Source organism: Lithobates pipiens, unplaced genomic scaffold (genome assembly GCF_037356315.1).
Source record: "Lithobates pipiens isolate NorthernLeopardFrog02 unplaced genomic scaffold, aLitPip1_a1.2 Scaffold_1, whole genome shotgun sequence".
NCBI lineage: Eukaryota > Metazoa > Chordata > Amphibia > Anura > Ranidae > Lithobates > Lithobates pipiens.
The window spans coordinates 202,883,221-202,908,725 of NW_027507685.1; the positions used below are offsets into that span (position 1 = coordinate 202,883,221).

At 44.1% G+C, this 25,505-nt stretch overlaps 1 protein-coding gene across 3 annotated transcripts in view; it reads right to left on the reverse strand.

Annotated features, from left to right (window-relative positions):
- ALKBH6 (alkB homolog 6) overlaps nt 1-24,684 on the reverse strand; it is a 39,658-nt gene extending 14,974 nt beyond the window's left edge. The window contains exons 1-4 of one of the 3 annotated variants that reach the window (XM_077480421.1): nt 24,581-24,684; nt 14,053-14,109; nt 2,170-2,238; nt 747-807 (exon numbers count right to left, since the gene is read on the reverse strand). In XM_077480421.1, the coding sequence (XP_077336547.1) occupies nt 747-807; nt 2,170-2,238; nt 14,053-14,109; nt 24,581-24,592 (199 nt within the window). In that variant the 5' untranslated portion in view covers nt 24,593-24,684. Of the gene's footprint in view, nt 1-746; nt 808-2,169; nt 2,239-14,052; nt 14,110-22,457; nt 22,576-24,198; nt 24,541-24,580 lie in introns of those variants that run through there. The other 2 variants (XM_077480412.1, XM_077480430.1) reach the window with 2 other exon arrangements.
- Nucleotides 24,685-25,505: the final 821 nt, after the last annotated feature.

Consider the following 25,505-nt stretch of genomic DNA (forward strand, 5'->3'; position numbering starts at 1 on the left):
GCATTTCTATTTATTTAATTATTTTTAACTAGTAATGGCGGTGATCAGTGATTTTTTGCGGGACTGCGACATTGTGGCAGACAAATCTGACCCTAAGTGACACTTTTTGGGGACCAGTACAATTTTTACAGTGATCAGTGCTTAAAAAAATAAAATAAAAATGCAAGGATCAATGTATAAATGACACTGACAGGGAAGGGGTTAATACTGGGGGGGGGGATCAAGGGGTTAACTGCGTTCCCCGAGTGTGTTCAAACTGTGTGGGGAATGGGCTCACTGGGATAACACAGAGATCGCTGTTCCTGATCACTAGAAACAGCAGTGTTGTGCCCTGTCAGATCGGTAAATAGTATTTTCAGTAGAAGTCAGCAATGGCAGTCTCTGTCCTTAGTACAAATGCAGAAATACAGAAATGGGGGCTTCTTACTACCTTGTACATGCAAAGAGCCCACAGGATAAAGCTGTCACCACTAAGAGGTTTCTCATAGACACCAATCACATTAAATCATTCTTTGGGAGTCTGAACCTGATTGGCGATATCGTTTTCACATACACATGTAAGGAGCTGTGTGAAATTTAGCTGATATAGATTGAATAGGACCTATTGACTGATTTCACTAGTTGCCCAAGTGTTCTGAAGTGTATAGAGTATTTCCATCACCTATTAAAAGTTGATATTGAAATAAAAAAAAAAAAAAAAGGGGGGGTAGTAAAAATGCTGGGACCTATCCAGTAATATTACTTACCCCAGTTCTGCAATTTCCTCCCTGACAACTGTGTCCATTTTGGCTTTGGAGCATTGTAGACCTGGGAAGATAACATGAGTAAAGTGAGAAGTACATCTAAAAATACAATACATTTCATTAAAGTGCATCTTTACTTAAAAAATATAGGTTGCCATATATGTTTATTTCAATATCAGCTACACACAGGTGGTTACCTAGATCTATACATGTGTACTAGAGTGCTTTGGAGACATAGAGGATCAATTTATGTAAATATTGGCTTCTAATGGTCACTCCCTCTCACCTACAACACTAATGCCCTGTACACACGTTCCGATTATCGTACGACAGATCGTTCACATTTTGTTGCATACAACTAAGATCGAATACAACAGTGCAAAATGTGTGTAAGATTTTTGTCATACGATTCTGGAAAAATCTTCCGTTGTGCGTAGCTACGTATTTTAAATGATGTCAAATACGTGTGACCCGTGTGTCCTTCTGGTTTATTTTTGTGTTTCTGATCATGCGTGGTGTTTGTCGAACGACTTTTATCGGACGCATACTGTACTGACTACACGATTGTCGTACGATGGGCTGTCATCCGACCGAAGTTTTCCTGTTTGTCCCTTCAGATTTTGTTGTACGGACTGTCGTGATCGGCTGTCGAAAGCTGCGTACTAACGATCAGATTATCGAACGATCTGTCCGAAAGCGACTTTTGTGGTCCGATAATCGGAGCGTGTGTACGGGGCATAAGCTTCTGTCCACTCAGGCTGCTCATCACAGTGATGGACCAATGGGGAGCTGCAGATGGCTGGAGGAGAAAGGACTGCATTCATTCTTACTTCTTTTTCCCCTTTTTCTTTTTTCATTCTTACTTTAAAAGTAGTTCAGTCTAAAACCTAAACTCTAAATCTATTTGCTACAACAATCGCTATACAGACCATTTCTGAAGGTGATCCGGTCTGGTCTCCAGCAGCAGATGCTGTGTAGAAGACACAGCCGACAACGGCTGTGAAATGCCTGGGAAGCGACGTCACCCATAGAGTTACTATGGGACATCCATTGTCAGCTGCCTCTTCTGCACACGCCTACACACAGAAGTCACCACTGACAGCTCAGCGTGGGAACGGAGTGGCTTCAGAAAAGGTATGTATAGCGATTTCTTTTTTTACAGGCTAGATAGGTTAGTCTTAGAATGTTACTGCAAATAGATTTAGAGTTAGTTTTAAGCTGAACTTCTATTTTAATAATCTCAAAGAACTTCTTTTCATTACAAAAAAAAAAAAAAAAAAAAAAAAAAAAAAAAAGACACTCCCTATTAAGGTGGCTTTAACACAGAGGATGCATCACCCTCATCCAGCTTTTGGCCAATCAAGCTATTTTGGATGGACTCTACAATAAATCTTCTGAGAAGAACTTCCTTTGGAGCACCTCATACCTGACGAAGCAAATATTCCTCTTCATCTTCAGTTATGTAGTCGGGGATGTAATATGCTGCTTGAGGAGCCTAATAGAAGAGAGAAGAGAGGCACACTAAATCAAAGAGCTGATTATCATGCTAATCAAAAAAAAAAGGTCTCACAGCACTTTCAAGGATTAAAATGCATAACCCAAGCTCAGTGCAAAAAAAAAAAAAAAAAAAAAAACACACCAACGGAGTCTCAAGGCTCTAATTTCGCGTACACATGGTCGGACTTTCCGATGGGAAATGTTGGGTGTGAGCTTGTTGACGGAAAGTTCGACTGTGTGCATGCTCCATTGAACATTTGCTGTCGGACTTTCCACCAACAAATGTTTGAGAGCAGGTTCCCAAATTTTCAGCCAACTTAACTTTGTTGTCCCAAAGTCCAATCGTGTGTACACAAGTCCATCGCACAAAAGTTCACACATGCTCGGAATCAAGCAGGAGGAGCCTCACTGGCTATTGAACTTAATTTTTCTCGGCTCATCAGACAAGGTGTACGTCCCCGCGTTCCCACGTTTGTAATTGCTGGCCAACATTTGTGTGACTGTGTATGCAAGACAAGTTTGAGCCAACATCCTTTGAACAAAAATTCACAGTTTTGTTGGTGGAAAGTCCGATCGTGTGTACGCGGCATTACAGCCATCCACATGTGAAAGAACTAAAAAAAATGTAAATAAATGGGGCCTGTATATATCCAATTTCTGTCTATCCCTTCAGCTCTAAGCTACAGTCACTTTTAATAATAATGCAATAAAATGGGCGGGCATATAAGCTCTCATTGGTCGATTTGAAAAAAGCTCCTTAATCTACCCATTCATTGAGTAAGTCTACAGCAGGGTCACGGCCTTGAAGATATACACACAGTCACCTCACTATGGATCCAGGCCATACAATTATTGTGTTGACTGTCAGAAACAGATGTGGAAGAGCTCTGGTTTGACAGCAAAACGTTTTTCGTCTCTAGTTCTGAAAGAGGGCAAGAATGGATTAAAAATTTATATCTTGCCAGGTTGTTTACTGTCCCTTGTGATACGGTCTCATCCTTTTTTTATTTATTTTGAAAAATTATTTTTATTCTAATTTTTTTAAAACAATACAGAAAATGGATAAATCATGTGATAAAGGCCTTAAATGTAGTAATTTAGAAGTTATAAGAACTATTTTCTTTCCATTGTTTTTCACTATATAGAGGGAGCTCACTTTGTCAATATTAAACATTGGTTTGTATCAAACACATATTTAACAATATAACTCAATCCAGATTAACCGAATATTAGAAAAGTTAAGGGTTGGTTGTGGGGGGAAGACGCCCTTGTGTTAATCAACATGGGAAGAAGGTGCTTTGCCAGGGGGGTATGAAGTTTGGTACAGTTCAGAAGGGGGGGGGGGGCACCCCCTTCCCCTCTCTCTTTTCCTGACCAACCAGACTGCATGTATGCTTTTGATTTTTTCCAGGGGTTCCCCCTTAAAATCAGGGGGTCTGGTATAGACCCACATCTTCTTGTCCCTCTTGACATTGATACTTAAACCACCTCATGTAATGGGGCCTGACTTTTTTTTTTTTTTTTTTTTTTTTTTTTTTAGGGGGAGACCCATGTTTTTTTTTGTTTTTTTTTGTATGGGGTCCCATCCATTAATATCTATACCAGACCCTCATCTAGGATGAGGTTTGGTATGGATTAAGGGAATCCCAAATTGCTTTGTTTACAAACAAAAGAAAGTGGCCATAGCTGGCAATAAAAAACAGCTTTTTTTTCCTTTGTAAATATGAGTTTTGCAGAAGTTTGTATACATCATACAGATGTACTACTACACAGACAGATTCAGACCACCCCCCAGCCATGCTATTTAAAAGAATTTTGCCTTTTTAATGTTTCCCATTAAGCAATAATAAAATTGCTGCTCCGCGTTCGGCTTATCCCTAGTCACAAAATAGCGAGGCACAGAACATACGCTTCAGCAACTCACAATATACACTTCAACTTCAATATTCACTTGAAAAATCAATTGTCGCTCTTGGGAACAGACATTATTCAGACTTAAGCCTCATACAACATCAGATTTTTGTCCGAACTTGCATACAAACAGTACACAATTGTCGGCCAACAAACACGAAACGTAGTGACGTACTATGTGAAATTTCAGCTCGAGCGCCACCCTTTGGGCACCTTCTGCTAATGTCGTGTTTGGTGAGCATTAATTCTGAGCGTGCGTCTTTTATACTTTGGACTTTTGTACACTCGATATGAAAATCTGACAACAGATCGTTGTCCGCTGAAAATTTACTAGCCTACCATCCAACATTTGATGGCGAAAAGTTGGACAACAATTGTTTGAAGGAGCATACTAACAGTTGGATTTTAGGAAAACAGTTTGTCATCACACAATTCCCTTATGGAAATCCGATCGTGTGTACGAGGCTTTAGATTTAATTTCTTTATTAAAAGAGCAATAGATCCAAAGACTAAAGAGTAATTTTGCTGAAGCTCCATGTGGATGACAAAAAAAAAGGAGTGTCCAGTGACCAGGTCTCTGATTAAGTACCCTTGCTCTGTCCCACGCGCGAACAGTAACGTGCATGGAGCCAGTCAAAGGCGCCGACACCTGCAGTCCTCTGTGTACCAAACAGTAAAGACTCTCATAGGATCCCATAAGTACTGCTTCCAGTACTTTCACTGCATCACTATCATCCCTTGCCAGCCAGTGATGGGCAAACACCATTTGCCCTGCAATAAAATACTTAAACAGATCAGGGAGAGCTAAACCTCCCTAACCATATGGTTCCTGTAATGTACGGAGACCTATTCTAGGATGACCAGTGCACCACAGGAAAGAGCTGAACAGGCTATTTGAGCACTTAAAGAACGAGCATGGGACCCAGATTTGAGTATTGCGCAAAAAATATAAGAAAACTGGTAGTATCTTCATTTTAAGAAGATTCACCCTACTGATTAGGGAAAGTGGTAAATGTTTCCAGGTGTCCAACTGTGTCTTAACCTTTGTGAGCAATGGCAGTAGATTGAGTGATAGGTAGTCACTAACCTTGGAGGTTACACGAACACCCAAATATTTGAATTTGGAAACCAAAGCTATATGGGACCAAGGGTGATGCCTGCACCTGAACACCCATTGTCAATGGCCATGACATTGGACTTCTCCCAATTAACTCATAGGCCTGTACATTTTGCAAAGGTGCCTAGGATTTCAAATGCTGCTTCCAGTGAGGGTCCGGAATCCTCTAAAAAAAGAAGCATGTCATCCGTGCATTAACGTATGCCTCCTATTTTAAGGGCCTTCACCTCTGTGGATGATCTTAGAGCAATGGCTATGGGTTCTATGGCAAATAAAGCTGGGTAGGGGAACACGACACCCCTGTCGTGTTCCCCTACCCACCGAAAACTGTGTGTAAACTGATGTGCCTATCTTAATGGTCGCCTTGGGTTTGCTATAAAAGCAGAGAAATACAGATAAGGAAAATATCTCCAAATCCCACTGTGGCCATATAATGTCAGTCCACAGAATCAAAGGCTTTGGCCATGTCTAAGGACACTATCACTCTGGCCCCAGGGCGAGTATGGTTGATCTGCAAGTGCGCAAATAGCCTGCAGAGATTGGTGTCGGTGGATTTCTGGGGAATAAAGCCTGTTTGATCTATATCCACCAGCGTGGTGATCAACTTTGATAATCTAGTAGCTAGTATTTTTGTGAGAAGCTTAAGATCCTGGTTAAGGAGAGCTATGGGTCTATATGAGGAACAGCTCAGAGGTTCCTTGCTCGGTTTGGGCAGCAGAACCACCTGAGCCTCCATGAGAGTCTGGTAAAATCTTGTTTTCAAGGCAATATTGGAACAAGGTCTTAAGTCTTGGTCCAAGAGTCTCTGAGTGTAACCTATACCATTCTATGCAAAATCCATCTGGCCCTGGTGATTTTTGCGGTGGGAATGATCTGATTGCAGTTTCAATTTCTTTTTCGGTGATCTCGATAATTTTGGAATGCGTATGGAGGCGAGCAGGGATTCAAGATCCTGTAGGTATGTAGAGTGTGCTATAGTCGTCTACAAAGGTGTTTAGAATATTGTTTGGGTCCGATAGTAGTGTTCCATGGGAATTGGTAATACAAGGGATATTAGTCTGGACTCTTTGTTGCGCAACCAACTTAGCTAAGAGTTTCTCATTTTTATCTCCTTGCTCCAAGAAGAGGGACTATGCCCTCTTCTCCCAAGAGGTGTGTGTTAACTTGGTGAAATGCAATGCCAGGAGACGCTGAGCCTCAAGCAGTTCAGTGTAGGTGATGTCTGACTGATTAGCTGCATGTGTCATCTCACACATCCTCTCTCTTTCCTGCAATTCTTGCGACTCAGCGTTAAATTGTTTGCGTGCTTGTTTGATTGCCGAAATATATTGTCCTTTCATACATGCCGTGAAGGCATCCCAAACTACAGGCAAGGTGGCTGACTGCAGGTTATTCTCCCAGTAACCAGAAAAAAACTGGTGCCACCTGGGAGACGACCGATTCTACTTCCAACCTTCCTGGTCTTAACCGCCACGTACCCCCTCTCATGGGTAGAGGCAAGCCGAAATTCACACGTAAGGGTGTGTGGTCTGACAGACCCCCAGCCAGATAGTTAGCCCACCAACTGTAGCATTGAAGCGTTTGCGAATGCCAAATCAATCCTTGAGGATGACTTATGTGTTTTGGATAAGTGCGAGAAACTTTTTGTAGTGGGATTTTTCCATCTCCATAACTCTGAGAGCAGTCGTCTCAGCCCAAACTGACATATCTACCAACGCGGCCCTCTTGGAGTTGGATGAATCTAGAGTAGCGTTAAAAATATCATCAAATTCACCAGCCACAATGAGAAGCAGATGTAGAAAAGGAGAGAACTTACAGGTCATACAGCACCTGCTGTTCCGCTGATGAAGTCCCGCCTACTTTCTGGGACGCAACGCGTACGGACCACGTGACCTGCGTCGTGACGTCATCCGCCAGCTGACACACTGATCCATGCATGGTACTTTTGATCTGAGCACTCAGCACTGGAGATCAGTGCCTTTAAATGTGAGTGGTATTTGTTTTTATTTATTTGTTTAATAAATCTACATCAACGGAGAGCACTAGATTTGCCTGTTCTTTTTTATATGATATCACATTGATCTGATGACACGGAGGAGAACCTTACCTGGAAATGCTTCCGCTTGGTCTGCTGTAATCTTATGATCTACCCTTGATGGGAACATGCGTTTTTGACCTATCTGATTTATCAGAGGTCCACTTGTTGAGGTGAGAGTTCAACTTGCTCAATGGTGAAGGAATCACATTGTCACTTGATTTATTGATTGAAGATACATTACACAAGTGGACTCTTTCTGAATATCTCTTTCACTATATGGACTTTTTACTTATATATTTTTTTCACTTTATGATATTTACTGTATTATTTTGTATTTGCGCTGTACTGATATATTTTTTGAATTTTGAAATGTGGGATTTGGTAATTTGACCTACAGTATTCTAGCTGCATTTTTATATTTCTTTTCACTGTATTTGTTGTGTTTCTTAGCGCTGGTTGATTTTTTACTTTATTTTTCATACAGCACCTGAACCTGAAATGGCGGTGGAACATATACATTTACTAACACCATCTCATGCATGTAGAAGTCAGCAACCACAATTGCGTACCTGCCCCCTAGATCCATGATAACTTTTTGAACAGTACAAGGGACTGTTTTACTGATCATACGTACATCACGGCATACGTAGAGTATGTACTGCACGTTGGATACAGGCGTGACGCATTGTCAAACCCCTATTACCATTTAAATACGTCTCCTGTAAGAAGACAAAGTGCTGTTTAAGAGGTTTTAAGTATTGGAACATTAGGGCACAACTGAATTTATCGTTAAGGCCTCTAACGTTCCAAGACAACAAAGCAATTACAGTTCCAGCCACGGAGATACCTTAAAAAAAAAAAAAATTTTATATATATATATATATATATATATATATATATATATATATATATAAAAGGACAAATATTTTCCTTAATGCTAGCGATCAGTGACCCCTGAGAGTCTCATCCATTGTATAGATCTCAGATAGCAAAGGGTGGCTTATGGCACATTGCACATGCAAAAAAAAAACCCCAATCCCACAAAACTCCCTGCTGCGGAGTAAAACATTTAACCAATACACGCAGTGTAGTCCCAAAACTAGTTTAACTCACAAAAAACGTGACCAAGAAAAAGAAAAAGGGAATTTAGGTCCAAAACATTGTTCGTAGCAAGAACCTAACAAAATAGCACAAAAATAGGAAGAAAAAAATCTGTTCAAGCGTTGACTCCTGTCCGTGCCCCTAAAGGGGGTAAAGGTCAACCCACAGCCCACATATTATCAGGAGTGTCAATGTCTGTATACACTCGATGTAGGAGCCTCACCAGCAGGGGTATGAAAAGGAAAAAACAGGCATCCTCTAGGGAGTCCTAACCCTGCCAGCGGAGTCAATATGAATCAACACATCTGAACATTAGGGTGTATACGTGGCCCCTTGATGCAGGCCATCCACCCCCCCCCCCCCCCGGTAAAAAACAAAGTCCCCAAAACTGGACAAGAAAAGTAGAATCTTATTTACTGTTTTACAGCGTGTCGATCCACTCATTGGCCTCCTTAGGTGTATCAAAGAGTCGGACCGTGCCTTTGTGAGGGATCCTCAGTCAGCTGGGATAGAGCATACCGTATTTGATATTCTTTTCCCGGAGGCGGCATCTCACCTTGTTGAAAAATCGACAACGTTTCTGGACCTCAGCAGAGAAATCCGGGAACAGCATCAATTTGGTAGTTCAGGATGCTTCCTTGCCTCCATTGGGATCATGTTCCTATACCAGAAGTTCAAAAATCGCACCAGAAATGGTCTGGGTGGTGCGCCCTCTGGGCGTCTTCCTGTTGGTACTCTGTGCGCCCTCTAAACCACATACGTGGGCAGCATATCTATTAGATTCAACAATTGTTTGAACAGGTTTTCAGCAAAAAATGCAGTTTTCTGGCCTTCTGCACCTTTCGGCAGGCCTACCACGCAGATATTATTTCGCCTCTGTCTGTTCTCGGCATCGTCCATTTTATGCACTAGGGAACTCACCAGCAACTGCAGCTCTACGATTTGTGTGGTGTGCGAGCCCTGCTGATCCTCTACCGTGCCAATCCCCCTCATTTTATCCAGATCATGGCATATCAGGGTGCACTCTGATGCCAGGTGATCGATGCGGACCATCATCATGGATTTAAAGCCCTCAATAGCAGCCAGAATCAGTTTAGTGATGGACTATGGTGCTGTCTCCAGCTCTGCAGCAGGGAGAGCAGCCTAATGTGCAGCCGAGGAGGGTACTGACATACCGGAGAAGATGCAGATATTCCTGGTCTCTGCACTGTCCCCAGCCCACTCCATACACTGGAAGTTGAGGCTATCATGGCGCCTGGCTAACTTGCACCCCACCCCCTCACAACGCGCTGTGGTTTTGAGTCCTTTTGCAGGTTACCTCTGCCTTTAGCCAACATGATCGCCGCTGTACGAGGATCCTCGATGCCTGCGGGAGCTGCCGTGTGCTTTTTGGGCATGCAGGCAGTTCAGGACGAATTGGCATGGAGCTCTGAGGTCCCACATCCGTTTGGTCTCACATCCCGGCCACGTCCCCATGCTGAATGAAACAGGGTCTATGAATAGAGGGGGCAAACCGTTCATTTATCTGCCAATCCTCCATTCATAGATCCGTATTGATTTCGAGACGCTGTAGTACAGCTTTTATGAATAGAGAAGCTGAGTGGAAAGGGCAGGCATAGATGAGAGCTCTTGACAAGTGCCCATCACAGCTCTGTTGGCTTTATAACTGAGTAAACTAAAAGCGTTTTTTTGGGCTAACAAAGAATCCTGTTCCTTTAAAGCATTTTATACAGCACAGTGCTTGTGCTGTGTCATTTGTCCCCCTGTATCACCTGAAATACCAGGCCGATCCTGCCAGTTTATGCCCTTCCCTTGGTAAACTGACCACCGTGCATCATGGTTGCTGAGCTCTGACACCATGGTCAGTTTATGTGCCTTTGTCATCAGCTCTCTCCTCTGTGCTCTCTACCCACTCCCTCCTTGCCTGCCTGTCGGATCCTGTAACAGGGCACGTCCCCGCAACTCATTCTGTTCTCATAACACTTAAAATCTTACACAATCCTCCTCCTTCCCTAATGACAGCTGCTCCCGTCTGTGCATTTTATTTAAAAAAAATGCCTCCTTTACCGAATTTCAGAGTGGCTCCCTGCATTCATGTGACCCGTTGGCTCTCTCCTCCTCCAGTCCTGGCTGACATCAGCTAGGAATTTTGGCCCCGCCCACTGCATCTGTCAGCCTGGCAGAGGAGAGAGTCGGCGGGTCATGTGATTGCGGGAAACTGCTATGAAATACGGCAAATAAGGCATTTTTTAAAATAAAACACAGACAGGGGCAGCTGTCATTAGGGAAGGGGGAGGATTGTGTAAAGTTGGCAAAGTGTGTTAACAACCACTTTAACCGCTTGCCGACCACCCACCATTATTATACTGTGGCAAGGTGGAAGAATCCTGTGAATCGCCGTAGCTGTACATTGGCTCGGGAGTTCGCTTTTGTGGGTGCATGCGCACTCCCATTGGCTAGCGGGGGAGCCAATCAGCAGGTTCAGCGGACTCTATGTTCGCCAGCCACATGCGAACATTCCCCGCAGTGACAGAATGGGGATCTGCCTGTGTAAACAAGGCAAATCTCGTTCTGACAGGGGAAATCACACAGATCCTGTCTTTCTGCTATGCAGGAAGACGGATTTGTGTGTTGTCCCAATGAGCCCTTCCCCCCTACAGTTAGAACACAAAGTGAGGGAACACATTTAACCCCTTGATCGCCTCTGATGTTAACCCTTTCTCTGCCAGTGTCATTAGTACAATAACAGTGCATATCTTTAGCACTGATCACTGTAATAATGTCACTGGATCCCAAAAAAAGTGTCGTAAAGGTCAGTTAGATTGTCTGCTGCAATCCCGTTAAAAATCACTGTTTGCCGCCATTACTAGTAAAAAAAAAAAAAAAAAGCCATAAAAGTCTATCCCCTATTTTGTAGACGCAATAACTTTTGCGCAAACCAAGCACGCTTATTGTGATTTTTTTTACCAAAAATATGTAGGAGAATACATATGAGCCTAAACTGATTAAAATATTTTTTTTTTTTTTGGAAATGTTTTATAGCAGAAAGTAAAAAGCTTTTATTTTTATTTTTTTTAAACTGCAGAGGTGATCAAATACCACCAAAAAGAAAGCTGCCAAACGGCAGGCTTCTGTCGGACAGACCGACATACACACGGGCTGAATTTCGGACGGTCTTTATTGTCACCCGGCTCGGCCCGTGTGTATGGGGCTTTAGTCAGGTCTTAAATGGTGTAGAGCAGAGATATGCAACTAGTGGACCTCCAAAACTACAAGTCCCATCATGCCTCTGCCTCTGGGTGTCATACTTGTGGCTGTCAGAGTCTGGCTATGTCTCATGGGACATGTAGTTCTGCAACAGCTGAAGGTCCGCTAATTGCATATCTCTGGTGTAGAGGGAATGAATCTCTTTGAGTAGCACTCCTAGGAGCAGTGGCTTAAGATCCCCTCGTTGCTTAAGTAGAGAATAGGTCTGCAAAAAGGAAGATGTCAAAAGCAAAATGTATAAAGTCCAAATGTAACTTTATTCAGATTCTTATAGCAGAAAAATACAACGCATTTTGGAGCCACTACACGCTTTCCTCAACAGTACCAAGCCCTGATGATAGGGGCCCTTTAGAACACCAAAATGCTTTGCATCTTCATAAGAGTTAAATAAAATTAATTACGGTAGATAAAATTAAAGTGTATCTAAACTCAAAAACAGAAATGTAATATATTGCAGCTTTCTAATCCTTAGATGTGGTGGCTGCAAGTTTTATTTATTTATTTTGTTTACAAACTTTTTATTAGGTACAAAACATTATAACAAAGTCCAGTGAAGTACAGTATATAAAAGTCATTGAATTTAGGGATTATGACAAAATAATATCATACATGAATAATTATTTCTTATATTTAATACAAGTGGTAAACAAATAATCAGGTAGTAATTTAAAGTGGAGTTCCACCCCCAAAAAATAAATAAATAATTATTAATGTGCTTAAAAAATAAAATAAAAATAAATAACATTTGGAGAAAAAATTTGATTTAATTGGCATCTAAATGCCTGTTGCTAGGGGGTCCCTCGTAGTCTGCCTCCTTCGGCGCCTGGGCTCCTGATATCACTTCCCTCGGCGCAGGATGGGAGATCGCTCTCCCCCCTCCCTCTTGTTAATCATCTGGGACATAAGACAGGTCCCAGATGATTGCGTGGCCAGTCGCGGCACGGCTCACGCATGCGCAGTGCATGCCGGGCTGTGACGCCACAGCCGGGTGCCCACAGTTAAAATGCTGGCACCGCTAAGTGGAGAGGGAGACGAGCAGGGCTTCGATCCCCCGCATAGCTGGACCCTGGGACAGGTAAGTGTCCGATTATTAAAAGTCAGCAGCTGCAGTATTTGTAGCTGCTGATTTTTATTTAACTAAATTTTTTTTTTTAAGCGGAACACCGCTTTAAAGTATGGGTTTTTTTTTTTACTGAGTGAAATTAGTTGAAGAAGGATTCTCTAACCAGGATTTAAGAGGTGGTCTGAACGTGCAAGTTTTCTTTTTTAAAGCTAATTACATATTCTGCATATACAGAAAAATACGGGTTCAATACAGAAATTCAGGGTCCTTGTAACTTCCTGTGCACCAAACTGAAATCTCAGACAAAATGCTTTTAGCCTTCCCAGTTCTCTGATGTGGACTGGAGAACACTTCCCCCAATGTAATGGAGAAGAGGTCTTCTATAGTCCTCACAACCTTCCTGTCCCAGGATGACAATGCTGTTCCTCCCCTAGAAACTGTACAGTGAGTGAGCGCTGTCAACCTAGAACAATGTTTCTCGACTCCAGTCCTCAAGACACCCCAACAGGTCATGTTTTCAGGATTTCCTTCAGATGAAACGGCTGTGGTAATTACTAAGTCCGGCCATACACAGGTCAAATTTCTAAAGAATTTTCTTTCCAAAATCTTATCTAAGAATTTTCAGTTGGATTTCGCACCATTAGTGGGGCTGCAGCAACAGCCAATTTTCGTGTGGCCATCGAATTTGAGAAATCGGACATGTTGGAAATTTTTGGAAAAACAAACAATTTTCTAATCAATGATGGGAGACTCGTGCGAGAAATGTAATCGAAAAAGAAATGTGCATGTGCAAGAAAAGAAAATTTCCGGAAAGAAAAGAAGATTCCCAGCCATGAAAAATATTTTATGTAGCAACAGGAGGTGAAATGCTTGGTTGGCCGAATTTCAAAATTTTCTGATTTTCAAAAGATTTTTTTTTTTAAATTCGACCAAGTATAGCCAGCCTTAGGCAGTGAAACTAATCAAAATCACGTAAAATAATGGAAAGCCTGAAAACATGACCTGTTGGGGTGCCTTGAGGACTGGAGTTGAGAAACACTGCTCTAGAACAGAAGGTGTGCTATTGGCAGGATTACTTGGTCAAAATAAAGGGAAAATCTCGAAAATTAACTAATGCCTCTATCACATCTAAGTGGTAAGCTGCGATAGATTCCATTTTTGTTTTTGAGTTTGGATACGCCAAATCCTGTACTTTATAAATTTTTCTTTTGCCGCTGCCCATTAAAACAATAAATACTTACCAGTATATCACACCTGAGACACCCACAATGTAACAAACTTCAAAACTACTGGCACACACTAAATTTAGGTCTACCTGGTTTATGAGGTGCGTCTCCAGATCGGCTGCTGTGAGAGTGGACTGCATCTTCTCCTAAAAGAGTTCAAATCATGGAAAAAGAATAGAATTGAGATTTCCAAGCTAAAACTCAAAATAAACAGTTTACAATCTGTCAAAAGCTCACCACACATGTTACAATCTCACCTTACAATCTCCTTCTGATCTACCAGACGCTATGCAATGCAAGAAGCTGCCAGATTACATACAGTTTGATTGGATAGATAAGGTAGGTGCCCATATTATATAGTTTTGGAAAATCTAAAACTTATTGCTCAAAAATTGTATGGTTGGATTGTAACAAGCATTGTGACAATTGAGCTCACCACAAATGTTACAATCTGACTGTACAACCTCCAAGGTGGCCATAGACTGTGCAGTCTCCTTTAACCACTTGTCAACTGGCCACTTTTACCCCCTTTTCCTGCCCAGACCAATTTTCAGCGATGTTACACTTTGAATGACAATTGTGCGGTCATTCAACACTGTACCCATAAGAAATTGTTATCATCTTTTTCACACAAATAGAGCGTTCTTTTGCTGGTATTCAATTATTGCTGGGTTTTTCATGGTTTTGAAAAATAAACAAAAAAAGACCAAAAAAAAAAAGTTTTTCATCGTTTTTTATAAAATTTTGCAAACAGGTCATTTTTTCCACTGATGAGGAGGCAGCACTGATGGGTGACACTAATGAGGTGGCACAGATGGGACTGCATGGATAATAAGTGCCCTGATTATCAGTGTAGATGTTCCTTTCGCACAAACTGGTTATCGTCTCTCCTCATGCGGTCAGCATGAGCAAAGGAATGCCGATAACCTGCTTGTGTTTACATCATGATCAGCTGTGATTGGACACAGCTAATCGTGTGGTAAAGGCCACGTTTTTAAGGTGGGCATAGACCGTACAATCTCCTTAAGGCTCAGTTCACACTGACGTGACTTGTGATCCAACGTGTGAGACCACAAGTGGCATGACATGTGAAATCCCATGTTAATCAATGAGAGCTGTCATAATTAGCACTACTGAAGTTTCTTTAGAAAAGGTTTCTGTACTAGTTCAAGGCGACGTCTATCCAACTTGTGCCCATAGACTTTAATGGAAGTTGCAGGCAGATTACCCAGGCATTCCCAATAGTCACTTTTAAAGTCGCATCAAAGTAGTACTCAAGTCACCAGCAAATCGGCCAGGAAGTCGCCTGGCAAAGTTGCAACTTTCAGGTCGCAGTAGTGTGAACCGAGCCTTAAAAGGGGTTGTAAACCCTCATGGTTTTTTACCTTAATGCATTCTATGCATTAAGGTAAAAAACCTTGTGTCATGCTGCAGTTCCCCCCCCCCCCCCCCCAGTGCCCCCATTTTACTCACCTGAACCCGGACTTTTTCTCCCCGGGAACGAGCACACCAGCTCTGGTGTTCTGTCAAAAACTGTCCGGCCATCGCATAGTGTCCGCCCCGTACTGAGCAGGCACAGAGCTTGCGCAGTACGGAGGAGAAGGAGACTCCGAAAGTCTCTGAAGAACGGTGCCTGGGCACTGAGTCCGAGTGGACATACGGTAGCACATAGTAACAGGGCCCCCTGCAGGCTCGCTTCCCTCGCCACGCTTTGGGCACGGCCTCACTTCGCTCAGCAATTTTTTATTCTAACTCTATGTCCACTTGGATGATGGGTCTTGAACCTGGATTCATCTTCGGAGACTTTCAGCGTCTACTTGTCCTCCGTACTGTGCAAGCGCAGTTCAGGGCGGACACTATCCGACGGGGGACAGTATTCGACACAACACCAGCTGGTGTCTTGTGTCCTGATTGGATAGACTGATAGCAGCGCAGCCATTGGCTCCCACTGCTGTCAATCAAATCCAATGGTGCAGGCTCCATGGGATGGGGCCGAGTCTTGCTTTCTGTGACAATAGACGCAGAAGAAGGACTCAGGAGCACACCCGCACGGGTGTCCCGAAGGAGAGGAGGATCGGGGCCACTCTGTGCAAAACCAACTGCACAGAGGAGGCAAGTATGATATGTTTGTTTGTTATGTAAAGTGGTTTAAAAATCTAAACATTTTTTACTTTATTGCATTCCTTACATTAAGGTAAAAAAATGTTTGGGTGTCAGCATCCCCCCCTCACTTACCTGAGCCCTCATTCGACCCAGCACCACGCACATATGCAGCTCTTCTTTCCCCTCACTTCCAGGTCTTGCTGGCTTTGCTGGGGCACAGAGAGCCATTGGCTCTCCATGCTGTCACTCAAATCCAGAAGGGAGGGAGTGGGGCCGAGTCCGCTGTCTGTGTCAATGGACGTAGCAGTGGGGCTCGGGTGCAAGTACACATGAGTGCCACTATGGGGGCACAGGACAGAGGGGAGGGGCCAGGAGCGCTGGTGGGGACTCCAAAAGAGGAGGTTAGCGGCTACTCTGTGCAAATCCATTGCACAGAGCAGGTAAGTGTAGGCACTTTTGTTTGTTTTTTTAATTTACGTTTACAATCACTTTAAAGGTGGCCATAGCCTGTACAATCTCTTTAGGAGAGCCACAGACTGTACAATCTCTTTAGGAGAGCCACAGACTGAACAATCGCCTTTAAGGCAGCCACAGACTGAACAATCGCCTAATGGGAGCCATAGACTGTACAATCGCCTATTGGGAGCCATAGACTGTACAATCGCCTATTGGGAGCCATAGACTGTACAATCGCCTATTGGGAGCCATAGACTGTACAATCGCCTAATGGGAGCCATAGACTGTACAATCGCCTAATGGGAGCCATAGACTGTACAATGGCCTAATGGGAGCCATAGACTGTACAATGGCCTAATGGGAGCCATAGACTGTACAATCGCCTTATGGGAGCCATAGACTGTACAATCGCCTTATGGGAGCCATAGACTGTACAATCGCCTTATGGGAGCCATAGACTGTACAATCGCCTTATGGGAGCCATAGACTGTACAATTGCTTTATGGGAGCCATAGACTGTACAAATGCCTTACGGGAGCCATAGATGTAGTAAAATGTGACCGACTTAGGTACAGGTCTTCATTGATTAAAATATCAAACTATGTACTTCTCTAGGTAAGAAATGAGGAAGTGCAAATGAACGTCACCAGTAAAAAACAAAAATGATGTTGAACTGTAATTATATTTCAGGGTAAGGCTGGGTTCACACTGCTGCGGCTGGGAGACCCGGATGTGATTCGCACCGCACTGCAGTGCAAATCACATCCGATCTCTGTGCGATGCGAGTTCAGCCATACAAATAGTATTAAAGTATTATAGTATTAAATAGCACTTTTTTTGGTGTTCACACCATGCGATCCGATTCCTGTCCGAGTTTGCAGATCGCACTGCGATATGCGAACTGATCTGGGGGTGTCATTAAGGTTTCACTGACACTCCCAGCAGTCCGCATAGGGCAGTGTGAACTGCCGGCGGGAGGCATGCAATGCGGGAACCCGCCGTGGATTCGCGGCGTTCCCGCATCGCTTCAGTGTGAACCCAGCCTAAAGATTAAAGTACTGTGCTGAAGCAAGAGGGGGAGCATGACAGCAACCTTCTTGGAAGGAGACATCATCATCTGCAGCCTTCATCAATGATTTATGTTAAGGCTGCATTCACACCTGAGTGTTTCAAAGTCGCACGTTTTTGTTCAGGTCACTAATTTAAAAGGCAGAAACACTCTGTAACCTGCCCCAAAGAAGCTCATGTTCTTTTTTGAGCTCAGGGCGTTTTGCTTCAGGTGGCAAAACGCTCAGATGTGAACAGGTGCCATTGAAATTAATGGGATTTTGCTAGTTGGGTGTATTTCCGGCAATTTACAAGTTGAAAACACTCAGGTGTGAATGCAGCCTTAAAGAAACCTGTCAAGTGTATAACATGGAGGCCGACCTCTCCATCCTATAATGCTAGATGCCTGTCTGTCACGCTGACTCTCCCGGTTCAGTACTTTGCATCTCTGACGCTTGACAAGTATGCTCTGACTTTCCTAACCTGCACACTTATTCTTGGTCAGCACACGGGAAAGTATAAAAGGTAGACAGTGTTCACAGCCAGGCGACCAGCATGTTCAGAGCAAGGAAGCACTGGCAATGAGTCGGGGTGCTCCCCTTTGAATCACAGCGGTGTCTCTCCACCACGGAGCGCAGGACATTCCCATTATACCAGATCCTGACTACTCGCTTTAAAAGCTATACTACTTTACATTTATAATCACTGGTTATCAAGAAATATTTGCTTGAAAGTGATTGAATCCAAAGCTGACCATACACACATTAAATAATCTCATCACTCGATATTGCACTCTCTTGGATGAAAGAATTGGATTGTCCATAAATCACAATAAATGTTTTTTCAATCAATAAATTATCACGTGTCCTGAATAGGAGAGATTGATTGTTCCTGGCAAATCCAATCTTTCCCGTGATAAATAATTGTTTTTGAGCAAAGCATATTGGAAACATTTATATTTATGTTCTATTGTTATGATTGCTGGGCATATGTCCAGCATAACATCCACCCAATAAAGCAGACCTTCACTCATGATTAACACATACCATCATTCTGATTCTACCCCCTCCCTATTATCGGCAACGTTTTCCTCTGTGAGGATGATGCAGCCTCCTGAAATAATATCAAACATCCCAGGGGGCTTCAAGACTATTCCTCTAAAGAAGTGGTCTCAAAACTGCTGCCCTTGCACTGGTGCCAACAATAAGGTGCCATCCCTTCCACTGACACCAAAGATGGGGCATAATTCTTCCTACTGATATAAACGATAGGGCACTATTCCTCCCCCTGACAACAAACATGGGGCACTATTGCTCCCACTAACACTAGGCACCATTTATTTGACTGACACCAATGATGGGGCACTATTCCTTTGACCAACACCAACAGCAGGGCACTATTCCTCCCCGACACCAACGACGGGGCACTATTACTTTAACTGATACCAACGACAGGGCGCCATTACTCCCCCTGACAACAAAGGGACACTATTCCTCTTCCCACTGGGTCATTTTCTACTCCTCCTGGCCACAGTTCAGCCCACCTAAAGCCTGGAGGACAGTAAACAGGCCCTTTGTTTAACCACTTAAAGCAGTTATATAGTGAATTGTATTACTTTTACCTACAGGTAAGCCTATAATAAGGCTTACTTGTAGGTGAAAAGAATATCTCCTAAACCTGTACGGTTTAGAAGATATTCCCCTTGCAATGAGCCGCTGACTTCAGCGGCGCATGCGCACAGGGGATTCTCGGCTGAAAGCCCGGCAGACGCCGGACCCTGCCGGAAAGAAGTCTCCAGCGTGGGAGTGACGACATCGCGGCTCCAGCCACTCACAGCGCTCAAGCCGTGATACCCGGAAGACACGCCGAGGCAACATGTGAGCTCCTTCCGCGTGGACCAGGTGAGTTACAGATGCCTCGTTCTAAGGTAAATATTTCATAATGAGCTAGTATGCGAGACATACTAGCTCATTATGCCTTTTGCCTTACAGGTGTATATAAAAAAAAAAAAAAAATTTTGGGGTATACAATCGCTTTAAGGACCGAGCCCCTTTCTGAGATTTGTTGTTTACAAGTTAAAAAACATTTTTTTTTGCTAGAAAATTACTTAGAACCCCCAAACATTATACATTTTTTTTCTAACACCCTAGAGAATAAAGTGACACTTTTTTAAATTAAAAAATAAGACAACAGTAAAGTTGTCCAATTTTTTTTTTTATATTGTGAAAGATAATGTTACGCCGAGTAAATTGATACCAAACATGTCACGCTTCAAAATTGCGCCCGCCCGTGGAATGGCGACAAACTTTTACCCTTAAAAATCTCCATAGGCGACATTTAAAAAATTCTACGGGTTGCATGTTTTGCGTTACAGAGGAGGTCTAGGGCTAGAATTATTGGTCTACCAATAGCGGCGATACCTCACATGTGTGGTTTGAACACTGTTTTCATATGCGGGGGCACTACTCGCGTATGCGTTCGCTTCGGCACGCAAGCTCGGCAGGACGGGGCACGCTTACAATTTTTTATATTTTTTTTCTTAGTTTAAAAAAAAAAAGTGCAACTTTTATTCCTATTACAAAGAATGTAAACATCCCTTGTAATAGAAAAAAGCATGGCAGGTCCTCTTAAATATGAGATCTGGGGTCAAGGGGTCAAAAAGACCTCAGATCTCATATTTACACTAAATTGCAATAAACAAAAGAAATTGTCCGTGTAACGTTTTGACGTCGCTTTCGCCCTGCAGTGTCATGGAGACAGGTGAGGGCCATTTTCCCCTGACTTGCCTCTATATCAGCCCAGGAGACAGACGCGATCACCTCCGCCGCTGCCGATGGCTCCGGTAAGAGGGGGGGGGCACCGGATCACGGCGGGAGATGGGGGCCCTCTTCCGCCATCGATAAAAGTGATCTTGCGGCAAATCCACCACAGAGACCACTTTTATCTTGTACCCACCTGCCAGCCGAACATGGGTATACCGGGGTTATGGCAGCTAGCTGCTGCCATAACGATATCCGCCCCCAAAGTAGGGACGTACATAGGCGTGCGGCGGTCGGCAAGTGGTTAAGAGACCTTTAAGAGCTATGGGTGGAAGTGACGTTTTGATATCGCTTACGCCTTGCAATGGTATGGAGATGGATGGGTGCCATCTTACCCTCACTCTTCTCCATACCCAGGGAGGAGAAGCAGCCGATCGCCTCCGCCACTACTGACGGCTCCTGTAAGCGTCGGAGGGCACTGGAGCGCCGATCAAAGTGATCTTGCTGCGAATCCGCTGCAGAGACCACTATTATCAGAAACTGGACCGCCCGCTGAAGAAGAGGATACCGTGATTATGGCAACTAGCTATCCGGGGTTATGGAGAATGAGGTTTTTGTTTTTCAGCTTCCTACCACTTTAACAAAGTCATCTCATTTTAATTTTTATTTATTATTATTTTTTTGTAATTGCCCCAGATGACCAAGTGCATATAACATCTAGTCCTATTCAGATCTGTCCCTGGATTGCTAGGCAGCATGGTCAGACAGTCTACTTCACATTGTGGTAAAATTAGTCCCTTGTGTTACGTTTGGCAGTCCCACTGAATTGAATGCAGTGGTGCAGGTTTTTTTTTTTTTTTTTTTTTAGGGGGTAAAAACCTCTTCAGTGGCAGTCTATCATGGATCGCTCTTCAGAGGGTGACACATGTATAAACAAGCCCTAAAATGTCAGATTGGAGAGGGGACAAGGCACTGTGCTGGCCAGAGCTGGTACAAAGGGGGGATGGGCGGATTCCCTGGGTGGTACAATTTATTGGGGGTGGGGGGATGCAGTGAAGTTTCCTTCTAAAACAGCCGTCACTAGTTTGCTGGGACCGCGGGTTTCCCCAGCAACCAGTGACGCTGCATGCGTGCGCTGCCCCTTGCTCCTCACCGCAGGTCTCGGAGTTGACAGAAGACCAGCTCGCACTCACTGGCCAAGAGTAGGGGCATGACGTCACGTGCGTGCCCCACCCCCTGCTATTCGCGGTCCCCGGCTCTCCATATCTCGCAGCTTACGCCCCTTCAGTATTTCAGTTGTGCCCTCCTGCATTCAAGGTATGTGGGCCACATGTTAACTAGTGATCACTAATGAGCATATTTTGTTAAAGGTCACACTGACAGGCACCTTTTTTATGTTAAGGGGAACTCTGATGGACACATTTTATTTTAGGGGGCATGCTGATGGGCATATTTTCTTAAGGGGAACACTGATGGACACATTTTGTTGTGTCCATCGGAGTGCCCATTAACATAAAAGGAGCCCATCAGTGTGACCCTTATTTTATGTTAAGGGGCACGCTGATGGGCACATTTTATGTTAAGGGGCACGCTGATTGGCATATTTTATTTTAAGAGCAACACTCATGGGAACATTTTGTATTAAGGGGCACTCTGATGGGTAGATTTTACGTTAAGGGGCACGTTTTGTTGTGCCCATCAGAGTGCCCCTTAATATGAAATGTGCCCATCAGGGTGCCCCTTAACATACAATTTGCCCAGAGTGTCCCTTAATATAATAAGTATATTCTTGTTTTGAAACAACATTGATTCTTTCTTCAAAACGGGGCGGGGGGAGGGGGGCGGTGCAGTTAGCCATCTTCGCCCTGGGCACCAAATGGCCTTGTCCCAGCACTGGTGCTGGCTGTATCTCCACTCACAGGAACACCCTTAATTTGGGCTTCAAAAGGCAGTAAAGCTACAGCCAGCACATAGAGGTAAGTTTAGGAGAAAACAGGGCCACCAATCAGAACAGGACCAAGCGCTATAATCACTTCCTGGGGATTTAATGCAGAACTAAACCCATGGATTTAACGGTTTCAGAAAACAGTTACATTCCTGGAATGGCGGAACGTAACTGTCACATTTACTTGTGCTTTCAACCAAACCGTCAAAACCATCCACTGGCTGGTGTCATAGCTGATCACATGTGCAGCATCATGGCAGTTGCAGATCAGAGGAAAAGACGGCGGCTTCCTTGGCTGAAAAGGAGAGAAGGGTTTAGATTTGCTTTAAATAACATTTTGAATTTTTTAATGAAAGTTCTCATTGACCGTATTTATCGGGGTATAACACTCACAGGTGTAAAACACGTACATTCATTTTAAGAGGGAAGTTGCAGGGAAAAAAAAACTTACATTTTAAATAATTAACTTTGAAGCAAAATAAGGGTCAGTGCCCATCTGCAGCCTCACCATTGCTATCAATACAGCCTGATCAATGCCCATCTGCAGCCTCACAAGTGCCATCAATGCAGCCTCACCATTGCCATCAGTGCAGCAGCCTCACCATTACCATCAGTGCAGCCAAATCAATGCTCATCTGCAGCCTCAAGGGGACAGGGAGGGGGGGCCGGACGAGCACTGACAGATTACATACAGTGAGAATCTCCTATGATAGACAGAACAGTGGTCCATTGGCAGTGGTCCATGTGACTGTGTTGATTGACTGTCACATGATCAAAAAGCAGCAATCATGAGCTTTCCATTAGCCGCTGGTAACTAGGAATGAGTGCCGGTGTGTTCGCACAGCCCGCCAGGATGTCGGCGCAGCGCTGCGCTAATCACAGGCAGTGAGACATTTCCTGATCTCTACACCCACGCATCAGGACAATGTCTCACTGCCTGTGATTAACGCAGCGCAGTGCCGACTTCCTGGCAGGCTCTGCACGTGGGCTGTGCGAACACGCCTGAGCTCATCCTTAATCTTTATCACAAAAGTGAAAGTAAAACCCAAATTTTGGGTTGTCTCCTGAAAAGTAATAGAGGGTAAACCTTCCAATGGGGACACTAGTTCTGGTGACCTGGGGGGGACCCATGAGTTTCCCTTGATTTTCAGCAAATTCTTCTCACTTCCTGTTTTGGCTATGGGACAGGAAGTAAAGGTAGATCTCCCCAGGGAGGACACAGAGGGGAAAAAAGAAAATATATATAAAAAAAACAACAGGGGTATATAATCTTCCCTCACTCTATTAAAAATGGAAAAAGTTCTGTCTATAGTTCTACTTTAACCCCTTGGAGCCTGCACCTCCCGGCCCTTTAAGGGGTTTAGGATGCTGGGAGGCAGGGTTTATGATCATGTGACTGTGTCGATTGACTGTCACATGATCAAAAAGCAGAAATCAGGAACTTTCCATTAGCTGCTGGTAACTAGGAATGAGCTCTGGCATGTTCACACAGCCCATGTGCAGAGCCCGTCAGGAAGTCAGTGCTGCGCTAATCACAGGCAGTGAGACATTTCCCGATCTCTGCAGCCGCACATTGGGACAGTGGCTCACTGCCTGTAATTAGTGCAGCACCGACTTCCTGGCGGGCTCTGCACATGGAGTGTGTGAACATGCTGGAGCTCATCCTTACTGGTAACTGTGCCAGGAGCGCGCAAAGCTGTATTTGTACTAACGCACGCAAATATGTGGGCACTTAGCACTAAGGCCCACCCACCGAGAGGCCACATATTTGCATGCGGCTGGCACCAAGAAGTTAAAGCTGGCACAGATGACTGTGTTCACTCTGAATACCCAAATCATGTGTGGAGAGAAATATATAAAGGGGTTCTTGCTTGCACATAGAAGTGAACACAACTTCCTCTTATTTACTAAACTAAAACACTCACTTTGCTAAGCAAACAGCCTTGTCCCCTATTGGTAAATAAAGTCAAATGAAGAGTGGGGGAGGGAAAGAAAAAAAAATAAGAGGACATTTCCTGGAGCAAGCAATGAAACCTGGGACTATCCTGGAAATCATGGCAGACACACACATTTCTTCCTAAGGCCTGATTCACACTTATGCATTTTGCATATTTACACTACAGCACATTTAACATGGTCTCCTATGGAACACATTCTGTAGTGCAAATCTGCAAAAAGCACTATAAATGCATAGGTGTGCATCCAGCCCAAACCTGCACCACTGCCACACAAACATCTCCTCTATGAGCCATCTCCATCCACCACCAGCCTATCCCTGCACACACAGCTCCACATACAGCCAATTACCTTTCCCAGCATCCCCAGCCTGCAAATGTACTACCGCTTCCGGGTTTGAGAGGGCTGGCTGAGTGACCAATCAGAGCAGAGGAGGAATCTAGGGCTGTCAACAGGGGGCAGGGCTTAGTGTGACGCGTACTGTGTAGTCAGGTGCACGTGCTGTACGTGGAGCAGTCCATACTCCTCCGTGGGGGGAGGGGGGCATTGTTGGTCAGACGTGGCAACAGATTTGCATCTCACACACTTCTCATTTGCCTTCAGTTCCGTCAATTGTGTGTTATCTCCTGGCTCTGTTTGTTGGATGAATTGTTTTATTGCCGTGTCACACACATGAGAACACACAGTAGATAAAGCGGAAAGGTTAGAGAATACAATGAGCGGTGCTTTGTAGGAATGTCTGAGGGATGGACAATAGGGAGAGGGCTGCTTTGCTGCCCTGCCTGGTGCATTGTAGGCAGCTTCAGCACTGTAGCTGCTGTGGAACTACAAGTCCCATGAGGCATTACAAGACTCACAAGAGCCACAAGCATGATTCCCAAAAGCAGAGGCATGCTGAGATTTGTAGTATCACAGCCGCAGAGCACTGAGATTGCCTAGTCTTGTTGTAGGTTATAATGTAATGTTGGCGCTACAGAAAACCAGACTGACCATAGAAACACAGGAGGAACCCCAACCTGGGACATAGAACCCTGGGCTGACCGTGTCCTAGGCAGGGCCAGGAGGTCCGATCCCCCATAAAATAGCTCCCCCTCCGTCTCTCTTTCTTTCCTTCTCTTTTTCTTCCTTCCTTTCTCTCTCTTTCCTTCTTTGTCTCTTTCTCTCTGCCTCCCTCCCTTCCTTCTTTCTTTCTCCGTCCCTCTTTCTTTCTCTCCCCCTCCATCCCTCTTTCTTACTTTTTTTTCTCCCTCCATCCCCTTTTCTTTCTCTCTCCCTC